Source organism: Rhagoletis pomonella, unplaced genomic scaffold (assembly GCF_013731165.1).
Source record: "Rhagoletis pomonella isolate Grant_MI unplaced genomic scaffold, Rhpom_1.0 Rhpom_scaffold_00007, whole genome shotgun sequence".
Lineage (NCBI taxonomy): Eukaryota > Metazoa > Arthropoda > Insecta > Diptera > Tephritidae > Rhagoletis > Rhagoletis pomonella.
The window spans coordinates 37,856,813-37,871,143 of NW_023458561.1; the positions used below are offsets into that span (position 1 = coordinate 37,856,813).

At 38.8% G+C, this 14,331-nt stretch overlaps 4 protein-coding genes across 4 annotated transcripts; 2 read left to right on the forward strand and 2 right to left on the reverse strand.

Moving 5' to 3' along the window:
- Positions 1–5,714: 5,714 nt before the first annotated feature.
- On the forward strand, positions 5,715–7,257 carry LOC118743702. The gene is made up of 4 exons (XM_036476462.1): positions 5,715–5,942; positions 5,998–6,710; positions 6,932–7,130; positions 7,184–7,257. The coding sequence occupies exons 1-4, from the start codon at positions 5,759–5,761 to the stop codon at positions 7,255–7,257; spliced, it is 1,170 nt and encodes a 389-aa protein (XP_036332355.1). The 5' UTR covers positions 5,715–5,758.
- Positions 7,258–7,454: 197 nt separating this feature from the next.
- On the reverse strand, positions 7,455–9,133 carry LOC118743801 (putative gustatory receptor 47b; the record flags this gene model as incomplete). The annotated part of the gene is made up of 3 exons (XM_036476566.1): positions 7,455–7,583; positions 7,993–8,154; positions 8,219–9,133. Coding segments are annotated over 3 exons (1,206 nt in total), but the record flags the coding sequence as incomplete, so codon positions are not given.
- Positions 9,134–10,100: 967 nt separating this feature from the next.
- On the reverse strand, positions 10,101–11,306 carry LOC118743703 (probable N-acetyltransferase san). Its single transcript, XM_036476463.1, has 3 exons — positions 11,088–11,306; positions 10,682–11,005; positions 10,101–10,619 (listed from the first exon to the last, which is right to left on the reverse strand). The coding sequence occupies exons 1-3, from the start codon at positions 11,093–11,095 to the stop codon at positions 10,391–10,393; spliced, it is 561 nt and encodes a 186-aa protein (XP_036332356.1). The 5' UTR covers positions 11,096–11,306; the 3' UTR covers positions 10,101–10,390.
- A 642-nt stretch (positions 11,307–11,948) lies between these two features.
- On the forward strand, positions 11,949–14,077 carry LOC118742732 (selenocysteine-specific elongation factor). Its single transcript, XM_036475039.1, has 3 exons — positions 11,949–12,624; positions 12,684–12,949; positions 13,008–14,077. Exons 1-3 carry the CDS (start codon positions 12,354–12,356, stop codon positions 14,040–14,042), a joined length of 1,572 nt encoding a protein of 523 aa, XP_036330932.1. The 5' UTR covers positions 11,949–12,353; the 3' UTR covers positions 14,043–14,077.
- Positions 14,078–14,331: the final 254 nt, after the last annotated feature.

Sequence of the window (14,331 nt, forward strand, 5' to 3'; positions counted from 1 at the left end):
TACTTACGTTTACGGCCTGAGAAGAATTGTGGTGGTCGCATTTGGTATTTGAATTGAATGCGTGAATTTACTGTGTGTGTATGAATGAAGGTGTGTGTAAATATGTAGGTATGTTTGTATATGACTCATTCCACCGTAATCGATACCGAATGTAACGAAAATAAAATTAAGAATTTTAGTATATTATTTAAGAAGTCTGATGAGGAAATGCGGTGAATAAATTGTTGAATATAATTGTTATAAGGTCATAAAAAAAGCAGATGTATGTATATATGTACATATGTTATGTATGTATATTGGTTATGAGACAAAATAGATATGTATGTAACGTAAGTTTCACTTCTCCAGTGTGGCCCAGGCGCACTTACTTTTTTTTCTCGGCATTGTGCATACCTCGGAAACCTATAAGAAAATACTCGTTTTAAAGAATTTTATATTACAGTTTAAGAATTAAGCCTTAAATTGTGAGTTGAAATGTCACACCCGTCACCGTGGAATGAGCCATATTATGAACATGTAAGGTACAACGTATACGCAGATAATGCCGCTTATCTTAAATTTTTTATAAATTATTAAATTTTCTTATCGAAAGAACGAAGTTTGAACACCTTAAACGACCATCGGAAAATTCAGCCTCCACGACGAATCTTCCGACAATGCCGGGACATATGTAGTACTAGCTTCAAGCATGAAAAGATTCATCAAGCTACGTGGCTGTTTCCAGATCAAAAAACGAGAAACCAAATCGACCATGTTTTGATAGACGGAAGGCATGCTTCCAGTGTTTTATATGTACGTACACTCCGAGGGCCAAACATCGACCACTATCTTGTAGCATCCAGATACGCAGCCGCCTCTGTGCAGCAAAAAATGTGGGCCAAAAAATGCAAGGAAAGCTCGACGTCAAAAAGCTCCAGTCACAACAGACGTCCAATGCATTCGCTACTCGACTCTCATACCTGATCTCAGAGAGCGCTCTTCAACAAACCAATATATGCGAGCAATGGAAACATATTACCCTTTCATTAAGTACCGCCGCCGAAGAAGTAGTCGGATTTCAGCAAGCTCGAAAGAGCAACTGGTACAATGAGGGGTGTCAAGAAGCTTTGGAGGAAAAGGATACCGCTTACAGGGCTACGCTGCGATCGGGCGCAACGCCAGCCATGTGTCATAGGAGCTGAAGAGGTAAGCGAGACGTATTTGCCGCAATATGAAGACAAACACCGAAATACGTTAGTGCGCAGAGCTTGATATGTTGGCCGATAGGAAAAACGCCCTGAAAATTTTACCAAAGAGTTAGGCGACTTAATTAAGGCTTCAAGATGTCCACCGATATTCCACCGCCTCACTATGTCTAGATTGAATGGCAATTACGCGGCTGAAGAATTATAAAGTGAAGCTGGCAGCCTGCTAGCTGAGCTATTAAAGCTCGGCGGCGAGGAGCTGATAAAGTGCACGCATCAACTCTCATGCAGAATATGGTCAGATAACGCATGCCCGACGACTGGAATTTAAAGTATTCTGTCCAAACCACAAGAAAGTCAGCCCCGCCATTTGCGCTAATTACCGCGGGATCAGCCTTCTAAGCATAGGTTACAAGATCCTATCGAGCGTCTTGTGTGAAAGACTGAAGCCCGCCGCCAACGAACTAATTGCGCCTTATCAGTGTGGCTTTAGACCTGTCAAATTCACTTTAAAACAGGTATTCATAATACGCCAATTCTTAGATAAGGCACGGGAGAAATGGATCGACACTCACCTTCTATTTGTCGACTTCAAAGGCGCTTTCAACAGCACTAAGAGTTGCCTATACGCCGCGATGTCTGAATTTATCATCCCCGCGAAACTGATGTGGCTATGTAAAATGACGCAATACCACCAGCTCCGTCAGAATCAGCAAAGACCGAGCCGTTCGCCAGCAAACCAACGCGAAGTCTGTTCTGCCTTTTCCAAGTTGGATAAGGAAGCAAAGTGATTGGGTCCGGTGGTCAACAAGGACAAGACGAAGTATAGCCCGTCATAAAATAAACAGTCAGCAAATTCGCGGCTTGCCACTCACGTCACAGTTGACAGTTATAATTTCGAGAAACTAGAGGTACTCGTTTACTTGGGAACCAGCATTAACACCGATAATAATGTCAGCATCGAAATCCAACGCAGAATCACTCTTGCCAACAAGTGCTACTGAGTAGGCAATTAAGAAGTAAAATCCTGTATCGACGTACGAAAACTACACTCTCATTATGTCCGCGCTGGTATATGGCGCAGAATCATGGACAATAACAACATCCGACGAGGCGGCTCTTGGAGTATTCGAAAGAAAGATTTTTCGGAAGATTTACGGACCTTTTTGCATTGGCGACGGCGAGTACCGCAGTGGATCCGCTGCCTCGGCCCTTTGGTTAGAATGGACGTTATAGGCACACAACCACCGGACACTGACGGAGCTTCATCTGCCTCGGGAGTCTAGAACTACAATAGCCCAACTTCGCTCTGGCTATTGCAGCAGGTTAAACTCATACCAGAGCAGATTAGACGCAGATGTGCCAAATGAGTATCCGGCATGCGGAAAGACACCACACAACTCAAAACATCTTTTCATATGCCCGGAAAACCCGACACTGCTAACGCCTTTGTCCGCGTGGACCGACCCCATTGATGCTGCACGCTTTTAGGGCTTTCGTTAGTTGAGCTTGACGACAGCGACTGAGTTATTAACCGATCCAGGCGGGGTTGTTGTAGCCGCTACAACAATAACAACAACAGAGGAAGAGAGAGGCCCCCACTGCGATGGAAATACCAAGTGGAGAAGGACAGGGCTTAACTTGGCATTTCCAATTGGCGTAAGTTGACACATAAAGTAAATTACTGGCGTGCGTTGGACCTGTCCTAATACGCGTTGCCGGTTACAACGCCAAATAAGGGGGAAAAGAAGATTGAAAGTACATTATGTAGATACAAAAGTCGCCGGGGTTTATCCGAGCTGAACAACGACATGCCATTGGAGCACGAAAAAGAAAGGGCTTGATACGCTGGCTTCAGTTTTGCCAAGACTGCGAAGGATCAAATAGATTCGGAACAGCGGTTATGTAGAACTCATGAACCCACTAAACAGATCAACCAGCACAGCGACCGTGTATTTGTAATTGCATTTGAGAAAAAAAAATTGTTGATAATGTCATTTTTTAATAAGTTGTTTCATTCACACACATGGTTTCATTCCGTTTCATTCATATGGTCGCAAAAAAATGACGTCACTGCAAAAAACTTGCTTTTTTCGCGCACGCCGTCCTGGGTAATCTTTATTCGTTCGTTCAGACGTGCCTTTTGTATTTCCGAGCCCAAAAGGCCTCAAAGTTATTTATAAAGCCAAACTTAAGGAATGATATTCCAGTAAAAACCGAAACACAGGCACAATTTTCCGCCACTATTAGCACTAAACTACATCCGCCGCGTTATTGCTCTCGCCCGCAAGTGTACTTTCCAGACAAAGATGGTCTTTTAAGCATTGCCGACGTAGAATATCATATATGTTCTCGCGATAGCCGGCCCTATGTAATTGAAACGACCCAGATCTAGTACATCTGGCCAAGGACGGCTAAACTTTATAATATCTTCAGTACTAATATTTTTCAGTACACGGCTGTGGTTTAAACTTAGCTTAAACACTCGAGCTGGTGGGTTTAAGCGGTTCAATTATGTAAACATTACGGGAGCAATGCGCACATGCCCGACGGCAGCGTTGGAGGTAATGCTGAAACTCGAGCCACTGCATCTCTCAATTGAACAGGCTGCAAAGCGAACCCTCCTTAACTTTGCGAGAGAGGGCTTCGGCAAAGGCAATGTGTTATCATCTAGGAACAGGGAAAAGCTAGGTACCCAGCTCCCTCTGGCTTTGTTCCCCAGCGACAATATTAACAGAGAGGTGGTCTTCAAAAGAAATTTTAGGACCCACACTTATAACAAGGCGACCTGGTGTACCTCTATTACGGAGAGTCACATGGAGGCGAGCGCAATACAGTTTACAGCGGGGATTGGAGCAGGCGTGTACGGCCCCCGGCTGAAGCTTTAGGCGCCCCTGGGAACCTTTCCTGGCATCTTTCAAGCGGAGGTCTATGCCATCAGTATGTGCGCTGAGATTAACATTCGCCTGAACTATAGGAATGAAAGGATACTTATACTAAGTGATAGTCAGGCGGCACTTATGGCCCTCTCAACATTCGAGATCGAGTCCTCCTTGGTTTTGGAGTGTGTCAAGAGGCTTAATGCTCTGGCGGAGGTTAATGATATCCAACCAATGTGGGTACCAAGGCACATAGGAGTTGCAGGAAATGAGGAATGGCCGCTTTCTCGACCCCGATAGGACCTGAGCATTTGCAGTGCGGCCAAGGAGACTCGTCTACACCTTCTTATGGAGTGTAAGGCCGTTGCACGCAGGAGGTATAGGAGCATAGGGCACGTCTGGTCAAGAGAGGAGCACATACACTCACTGTCACAAGGGGTCTATTATGAAATTTCTGGTCTGAGTCTGGTTGAGGTATTGTGATGAGCTAGGGGCACAATAGACCTACTGGTCGCAGTGCCATACCCAACTAACTACCTATCTATCTCTAAACGTTTTAGTGCACTCCTTTGCTTTGCAATTAAGGCTGCTGCGGAAAACTACGGCAGCATCTTAGCGGGATCGATTTGTTAACTTGCTAATGGAGGCTGCCTGGAGCAGAATCAAAATCATTGTAAGGAAATGATGTTAATATGATAATAAAGAAACATTTCGGGAACGGCTTTGCCGTGCCCTATGTACGCAAAATGCAGCGATTCGTCCCAGCGCTACACTTGCATCTACGCATCTTGCATCTTGACGGCTGTCGCAATTTAACACGCAGCACTTAATTTTATTAGTTTTTACGCAGTCTTCAACTCAAAATTTACTCACAAATTGTAAATTAACACAATTTAAACTCATTTTGCACTTATAATTCAAATTTCTCGTTGCCGCTGATTTGTAAACAAAGGTTTATTTACAAGTTACCACCACCGTCAAAATCGGCAAAACCAAAGTACCACCCACGGCGCAACCTTTGTTCGTCGCACCGTGCACTTGAAACCATGATAAAACATTGGACCCGTTCAGAAGGCGCACATAACATACATAACAGTAAAGACGCGGATGATGCAATTGCAATGCTTTTAACTTAACTTTTTTATGTATGTGTTACTTAAATTTATTTATATTTTGTACTTGTATTTACGTATATACATATACTTATAGTAATTTAGCCTCATTTATCAAAAATTCAATTAACGCACATGGCTTGGATGCATTTATCCGCGATGTGCACACTGCAAGCATCAACACAAAGTGAGGTTGCTGTTTTTGTTTCCAATGCGATGCTCGCAAACCACGCTACAAACGACGAGCAAGCTCGCTGAAAATCAAATTTTTTTGATCTTTGGCGAGCATGCTCGCAAACCGCCCTACAAACGACGATCATGACCCGCAAGCCGCGCATGTGCGCGGATATGTTCGTCGTATGTAGCCACTGTTATGCTTGAAACAAAAAAAACAAAAAAAAGTTTACTTGGCAACACTACTATTTTTGCGAAATTTTACCGTTCCTCTTGGCTGTCATTTCAAATTGACTAAATTTTGGAAATGCGTAGTTTTTCGTTCTAAAAGAAAACTTTTTAGTTTTTTTTTGAAAAGCCAACAAAATAAATAAGATACCGATTAAACACAAATTAAACTTTGTATACAATGTCGTATAGCACACAAAGGTCGGCCTTCGACAGCCATTTTCAAAACATTGCAAATGCAATTTCAGTGGAGAAATCCAGCAGTGTTTTGGTAAAAGATTTTGAATTAATACGTGTTTATCTAATGGAAATATTACGAAATGATCCAATAATTGGTCCCTTGCTCGTGAGCTTAAGGTATAAAGGTAAGCAGTTAACTACATCCTACATTTAAATCTTGCACTTAATTGCAATTTTCAGCTAGCGCTTTCGATTGTTCAATAATATTGGATTTTTCGAAGTTCATGCCTCTTGGTGTAATACGTACGAAGTATCCTTCGTTTATCAAGATTGCGCAACGCGGACGCTGCAGCGTATCTGGCACGCAGGATTTGCCATTCTTCAGCAACGGCGAGTACGTTGCTGGAGGTATTGTAACCAATATTGTGAAAGGATTAATAGCGCAGGGCTTAGATTTGGGTGGCTATTTTGTACGTGGACATATGGGCGATATTTACGAATTGGAATTGATCGAGGAAACGATAAACTTAGATTACAGAGTAAACTTAGATTATAATAATGAATGGCAAAGTAACTATATTTTGATTAGTGCTTCCACTGAAGGAATAACCCTAAAAATTCGTTTTCGAGTTTTATTAAAATTTTGTGCCCCCGACAAACCCAACGATTTGACGCCATACCCGATGCATAATTTAAAGCTAGTTTGGTTAGCGTCAGCAGATGTACGTTATTTGGAATACTTTTCACTGTGCGCACCAATGAGTGAATATCAATTAGCAGCATCTCCGAAACATTTGATGGCAATGCGATTATTATACTCATTAATAGAGCACAACAAGTTGTACACGTTGAGGAAAACTCATGTGGAATCTATTTGCTATGAAATAATTTATACAAAGATACAAAAAAGACCTCAGCAATCTAAGGATACAGAGATTGATATTATTATTGCTGTAAGTATTTCAAATCTAAGTATGTACATATTTTTCGCTCTGATTAGACTAAAACAAACTTTATATGAAACGGATTTCTATCATTTGTATAGTTAGGTAATTCATAAGGTTTCATAGCATCAGCAATATTTTAAAGGTTAAAAATACTTTGATTGATTGTTGTCCATCATCTCAAAACATGATAAATTGCATGTATTTTGATTATCTAACCTTATATTTAGATTATTCGACGCATAATAGAGTATTTCGACAAGAACCGATATCCATTTTATTGGAATACTAAGGAAGATCTGTTGTTACTTATAAAAACTCATGCCGCCAAAATGTTTACCCGTAATCGCTTGCGTGAAATATTGGATCAAATACGCAGCATGCGGCAGAACGACGAAATATCTTATGAAGAAGTTGCATGTCTTTTCGGTAATATTTTTTTTTTTTTAAATTACATCAGTTTTAATGAAAAATATTTTCAGGTGTACAGCTAAATACAGATGTATACAATGTGGACGATTTTGGAATTTATCGACACTTTAATAAACCTACGTAAAGTAGTATTTACTATTAATATTTTATTATTTGATAATATTAGGTTTTCGTTTGCTTTAAACTAATACTTTATGGCGTAGCGTTTAGTAAAATAACATAATCTTACAATGCAAATTGCTTTATCGTAATATGAAATATATATTCGTTTATGTATGAATATTAAAAAATCTCTGCTGCTTGAAATTACTAATAATTTATCTACGATTTGCCATAAATGAACTCAACATCTTTTATCATGCCGTGATTCTTCATACGATTGGTAATGCTATTCTGCTGCAACTGCAACTGTATTAAAATAAGAACGCTGCTGAGAATACTTTTAACGATCTGTTGAGAAAAAGATTAAGAGTTTGAATAATATCTCTTCATATATCTTTAAAATTCTACAAAAATATTTGGTATAAAAACAATCAGGGTACTCATCTAAATTCGTATATGCCTCGTAACTGTATAAACCTCGTAAACTTACTTAATTTTGTATGGAAAACTGGGTTATTTACGAGGTTTACACATTTTCGAAGCATCTACGCATTGAATACCATGAATATTTTTTACATATGTTCATATCTATGGTTTTAAAATAATCATTCTACAGGCGATATTTTTTCTTTCATACGCTGAGGTTCCAATTTTTTTATTTTCAATTCAAAACTCCAATAAACCTTTTCCACAGATATAAACGTAAGCAAATATTTAGTATAGGGGTAGTACATTTGTTAACAAGACGATAACATACCAAATACAATATTGTAAGATTGCAAAACGTCGCCTTTCCAACCAATAGTGAGTAAGTATTTTGCATTTGCCAATGAATGAATGTGTCTAAATTATTTTTAATTGCCTTGGATCCTCTAAAATAATTTTCGCACATTTTAACTTCATGAATGCATTTTGTTTGCTGCAATCAAAAAATTAGCGAGTTACTTTTAATGCTAACATTATGGCTCACCAAAATTACTCACTTCTTTATTTGTCACGTATCCATATACTGCATAGATTGTTACCTTATAAATTCGCGGCAGCATAAAAAGAAATATAAATACATATTCTTTCAAGCGTGTATTTGGTTCCGTTGCTTTTTGGCACATTAGAAACGTAAGATTTGTTAAAACAACGAAATCATGAAACAAATCGATACCACCTACAACGCCAAACACATCGTTAATTTGTAGAATTAGCTGAATATAGCTTTTGCAATAGTCAATTAGGCGCGCAAGTCGAAATTGAAATTCAGCCTGTCTTCTAACATCACCTCCAGACGTGTACTGTTGTTTCAGTAGACGTTGTATAAGGCGATAACGGATGCGTTGTAGATCCATCATTCCTATATTCAAAAAAATTATACAACTTGGAGCCGCTGTACAGGTCGCATGGCTAAAAGCAAGCACAAATGTTGTCGCATAGTCACAACTGCAGTTTGATAATTTGTATACATAAATAAACGCAATCATATAGAAGTAAACGATAACACAAATTGTAAACGTCGTAAACTTTCGCTCTGTCTTGTAGTAGTTCCAGTTAATATTTGGAAAATCGTTCTCCATTCGGTTATCCAGGTCTTGGAAACTTTTCGTTAGCTGCAGATGCTTATATTTCTTCCTTTCCATCGTTGCACTGGATACTGTGAAGGCAATGGCGCTGATGAAACACTCCATGATGAGTACAAATTTTAGAACTGGAGATAGATGGCCGATCATGGCTTTAGAACCTTCATTGCTTGAAATTTTCATTGTCACACTCCATATAAAACCCAATAATATAACTATCCTTATGAAATGTGTGTAGGCAATGTTGAATCTCGTTAATTGAAGAGCGCTCCGGGCAGGTTGAAAACATAGACAACCGGCATAGTATAAAATAATATAAATCCATTTAAAACAAAGAGAAATATTTTGGATGTTTCTTGATTTAGAAATTTTTTTGTTTGTACGTATTTTCATGTTTTAGATTTATACCAATTCAGTTGAGACAACCAAACTATTTGTATAGAGATAATCAAGGGAAAAAATAGTTTGGTTTGAATTGTTTGTGTCATGTGAAGTTATAGATATGAATGAATGTATTTAATTATAATTCAATTAGATCAAAGATATCAGATGTATTTACCGTAAATAGGTATCACAGAATGATGGCATTCACGAATGGTATACTCTTAACCCAGCAAACATTTAGGCTAGACAACGCGATTAGAAAAAGATTTGAACTCGAATGTAGAAGGCTAGAAGATGATTAGAGAAACCGTCGAGAATCAATGCATTCTTAAACAAGTAATTTTTAAGCAAAGAACAAAACCGACTTAAATTCTCCTATAAAAAAAAATGTATATATATATTTCATGATCCAATGGTCGGATCTAAGCCAGATTACAATGGGACCACCTTTGAGACACTACCAGGGACTTAGTTCTCGATATCGGGGAGAGGTTAAATATCGGATCGAAATTCTAACGTTGAATTCTAATCATTCTCTAATCGAATTCTAACATAGTTCTTTAAACTGATTTCCGATTTGAAAATCATACAAGAGAACTACATTAGAATCATGATTAGAATTGTGATGCAAAATCAAGTGTTTCTCTAACGTTACGAGACTGCTATTGTTGCTATTACAAGAATTGTGAATAAGTGTACGATTCTAGTTGGAACCTCCTTTCAGTCTCCAATTAGAAATTAAAAATTCACAATATTGTTATTTAGGATTTTTGCTTTACATGTGACGATATTAGTAACGATTACACCCTTCGGTCAGCCCCTCCCCATCAATACGATTACAAAAATTTTTGCGCGGCCCATATGCTGCTGCAGCGGCACTAATAGCTGGATAAAAACTAAACATTAAACGTACACACGCATACATACATCATGTAGATATTGGTTTTATTTTTATTTTCGTATTGATTTTAATATAACTAAAACTGCTTATACGGTGTTCGCATGAGGCGATTTTACAGGCAACTTTTAGTTGAAAGCAACAATCGCCTGGTGTGAACGTCGTTCCAAGCAATGGCTTCCAATGAAGTTAGGGTGCAGCCAACTTTTGCTTCAACTAATCTAAAATTGCCTGGAAAAACGTCTCATGCGAACACCGTATTACAAACAGTATTGGCGAACATAGATAGTACATTTTTTAATTGTTTATGCTTTCTTTTCCTTTTTATCCAAATGCCCATTAGTGTGTACAGGATTGTGGTTATGATTACTATTCCCACCGCTGGCATGACTATTTGTGTTCCGTAGCGTTTTTTGCAAAACATACGCGTCCGCAGGTTCAATGCGTTTGTAATAGTGTTCCTTGGTCTCAACAATTTCGAAACCAAATTTCTTGTAAAACGCTATAGCACCCTCATTATTTATTTGCACGTGCCTGCCAACAGAAATTAATGAATTATTAGTATCTTACGAATTGATCAAATTGGTAACGCTTACAGGAAGATGCTATCAAAGTTGCCATCTTTTTCTGCATAGTTGAGAATATGTTGGAACATTACAGTACCAATTCCAAGGCGTCGATACGAAGATAAACATCCTAAAGTCATAATGTAGAGACGCCTTTGATTTTCCGAAGTGTCAATGCGACAGCACACTGCGCCCACTACGATATCATTGTAGTACACCAGCTTTGCCAATTCACCAGCTTCCAGGACATCAATGTAAAACTTTTCATTGTACGATACAGGGAAAACAACGGTATTGAGCTTCTTCAATTGCTTGATATTGTGTGGCGTTACATCGCCCAATTCGATATTCGATCTGTATATATATGAGAAGGAAAGATGTTGAGATAGATTGGTTTTTAGGTTAAATTTCAATAATGCTTCACAGCCATACAAACCTCGTCATTTGAATATAAGGGTTCTGGTTTCCGAATTGATACTATTATTTACTTAAAGAATATGTGTTTTCAGATATATGATAGAAAATTAGCCAAAATATACAATAAATCCGAAACTCCAGAATTTAGCAAGTTGGAAGGCGCTAGGCGGCGAATTGCATATTCAACTGACAACTGCGAACAGATGGCTGCCAGTGTTGGTAATAAAATAAAATTAAAATTATAATGCAGTTTGTGTGCCAATGTAGGTAGGATTTTTTGGTTCCTAACCGAATCCGGTACAGCAGTTTCTGTACCAGTGTGAATTTAAAATCGCAAAAAAATCCCAATATAATATCCCAAGTGTAACTGTAAGTCGCCATTTCGCTTGAAAACTGAAAGAACCAAGAGACTAAAAAATTTTCTTTATTTAATTTTTGTGAAAATATTGTTGCCAACATAAAAAATGAGCTGCTCGAGAACGCGAAAGTGTTGTGTACGAAATTGCTATAATAAGAATAAAGAGACGCGTTTTCATTCCCCAGGGACGCAAATGAAGCGGCCAAGTGGAGGGAGAAACTCCGCATCAAGCCCATGGAGAATCTTCCACCGCACAACTCATTTGTGTGTGAGCAACCAATCATCGGCGGCGTAGCCTTTGACTCCCCAACCAGCGACGAACGATTTGCTCAGGCTTCTGGTAATAATCATAGCGAAAATAGTTATTGAAAAATAATAATAGCTTTAGAAGAAAGAATATAGAAACCTTAAAAATTCTACTCTCGGGCAATTGTACCTGATGCTTCTGATAGTAGCAACGCTATTAATTTTGCGGAAATGATCGTCAATAGTACCCAAGTTTCTCTCAATAGTCAGAGAACAGAGTGACTAGGCCGGACTCGTACGGGATCGCAACTAGTATTTAGTGCAGAGCTGGCCAGCTCAAGCTCTCAATTTGTGCCTGCTGTATATAAATTGTACAGGGAGCTTTTGAAAGCTTTGGCACGCGTGCCTATGAAGTGGCCAACTCTAATTTAATGCAATTGTATAGAACACTTTTGGGAATTTGTCAACAAAATAATTTTTATAATTTGCTACTAACTCGTTAACCGCTTTATAAAATATCGGTTTAACTTTTGAAAAGAAAATTTTAATGAATAGTGTTTATAGAGTATTTTCAAATATTGTAAATACTCGATATATCGATACTGACGTCGATATGTTTACAACACTAGGCAATTGGTTGCGCTTAAAATTCTTATTTTGGTGATAAAACATAGGTGATAAATGATTATAAATATAAATATTGGGCTGCTGGGTCATGTAGATTCGGGCAAGACCACATTAGCACGTGCTTTGAGTACTATCGCCAGTACGGCTGCCTTTGATAAGAACCCACAATCGCAGGAACGCGGTATCACACTTGATTTGGGATTCAGTGCAGTGGTGGTCGAAGCGCCCGCAAGCCTTAAATGCATTTCTCCTCAAGTGGAACAGGTGCAGTTCACATTTGTGGATTGTCCAGGGCATGCTAGCCTCATCCGTACAATAATAGGCGGTAAGTAAACGTGAGTATTTTGTAATGTTATTAAGACTCGCCTGTTTTTGGTATTGTAGGTGCGCAAATTATTGATTTAATGTTACTGGTTGTTGATGCACAAAAAGGTATACAAACACAAACTGCAGAGTGCATAGTTATTGGCGAGCTGTTACGGCGTAAATTAATAATAGTTGTGAACAAAATAGATTTACTAGAACAAGCGACACGTGCAGCACAATTGCAAAAATTAAATGCAAGGCTGCGCAAGACACTGGCACAAACTACATTTGATCCCGTAAGCAGTATTGTCAATGTATCTGCAATGGAGAGGATCAATGTTGAGGTATGTAGGTGTTTAAATGACCGTGTTTATTTACATAAACTTGATTTCTTTCACGCAGGAACTTTTGGACACTATTGTTTCTCAAATTGAAATACCCAAACGCAACAAAGAGGCACCACTAGTTATGTATTCGGATCATTGCTTTTCCATTAAAGGGCAGGGCACCATTTGCACGGGCACTATAGTACAGGGCTCCATTGACGTTAATGATTTAGTCGAAATACCTGCCATAAAAGAACAACGAAAAGTAAAATCAATACAAATGTTTCGCAGACCTGTACAATCCGCTGCGATGGGAGATCGGGTTGGTATTTGTGTACCACAATTTAATGCGAAAACAATGGAGCGTGGCATACTGGCAAAACCAGGTTATTTGCACAATGTTTACGCAGCATGTATTCGTATGAATCGTATACGGTTTTATAAATTTGCAATACGCTCCAAAAGTAAACTGCATATAACAATTGGCCATGACACAGTAATGGCAAACGTAACGCTTTTCAAGAGCATTAGCACTGAATCAGAAGGCACTTTCAACTTGAACAACGAGTACGAGTTTATTGAAGAACTGGAACCAGTATCAAATGTGGAAACGCAAGAGCACATATTTGCTCTACTTGAATTTCAAACGCCAATATTGGCAAATGCCAATGCAACGCTAATTGCTGCCAAGCTGGACTTGGATGCTCAAAGCAATAGCTGCCGCTTAGCTTTTTGGGGCCAAATGATTTGGTATACGCATTCCAACAATTACGCTTTAGACGAGCTACAAAAATTCAAAGTGTTTAAGCGAAAGTTAAAGCAGGGTTACATCCAAAGGCTCGTCAATGAGAATGAAGTTATTGTGGATAATCTATTTAGTAAACAGGGTAACCGAGATGTGTACATTGGAAAGGTAGTGGAATTGTCGACAGGTGAAAGAGGCGTTATCGAAAGCACCTTTGGACAAAAGTCAAAAGTGAAAGTACACTTTCCAAACGGCCTGAAAACGGGAACACTTAATGAGCTGAAAAGCGGACGCTTTAGCAGCATACAAGTTTTACTTAGATTTAAAAAATATATTTTCAACAAGCAACTGTTGCTGGTACAATAAAAACATAAACTAACTTTTTTCATGCCGAGGATGGAGAATCAATAAGTAATTTTAATCAAAAACCCAACCGAAAAAACCTGCTATTGTACTGAGGGTGGCTTAAGGGGCAGGTGAAATGATGATTAGTATCATTCAGAGTTTCTTCACAACCCGGCAAGAGCAAATTCATTTATATAGGTACTCATCCCCAGATTCAAATCAGGCCAAGGAATATCATTTCTGTATCACTTCCCCAAAACTTTGGGGAATACCACCTCGCTGTTATATACCATTGGCATTGCGTTTTTTT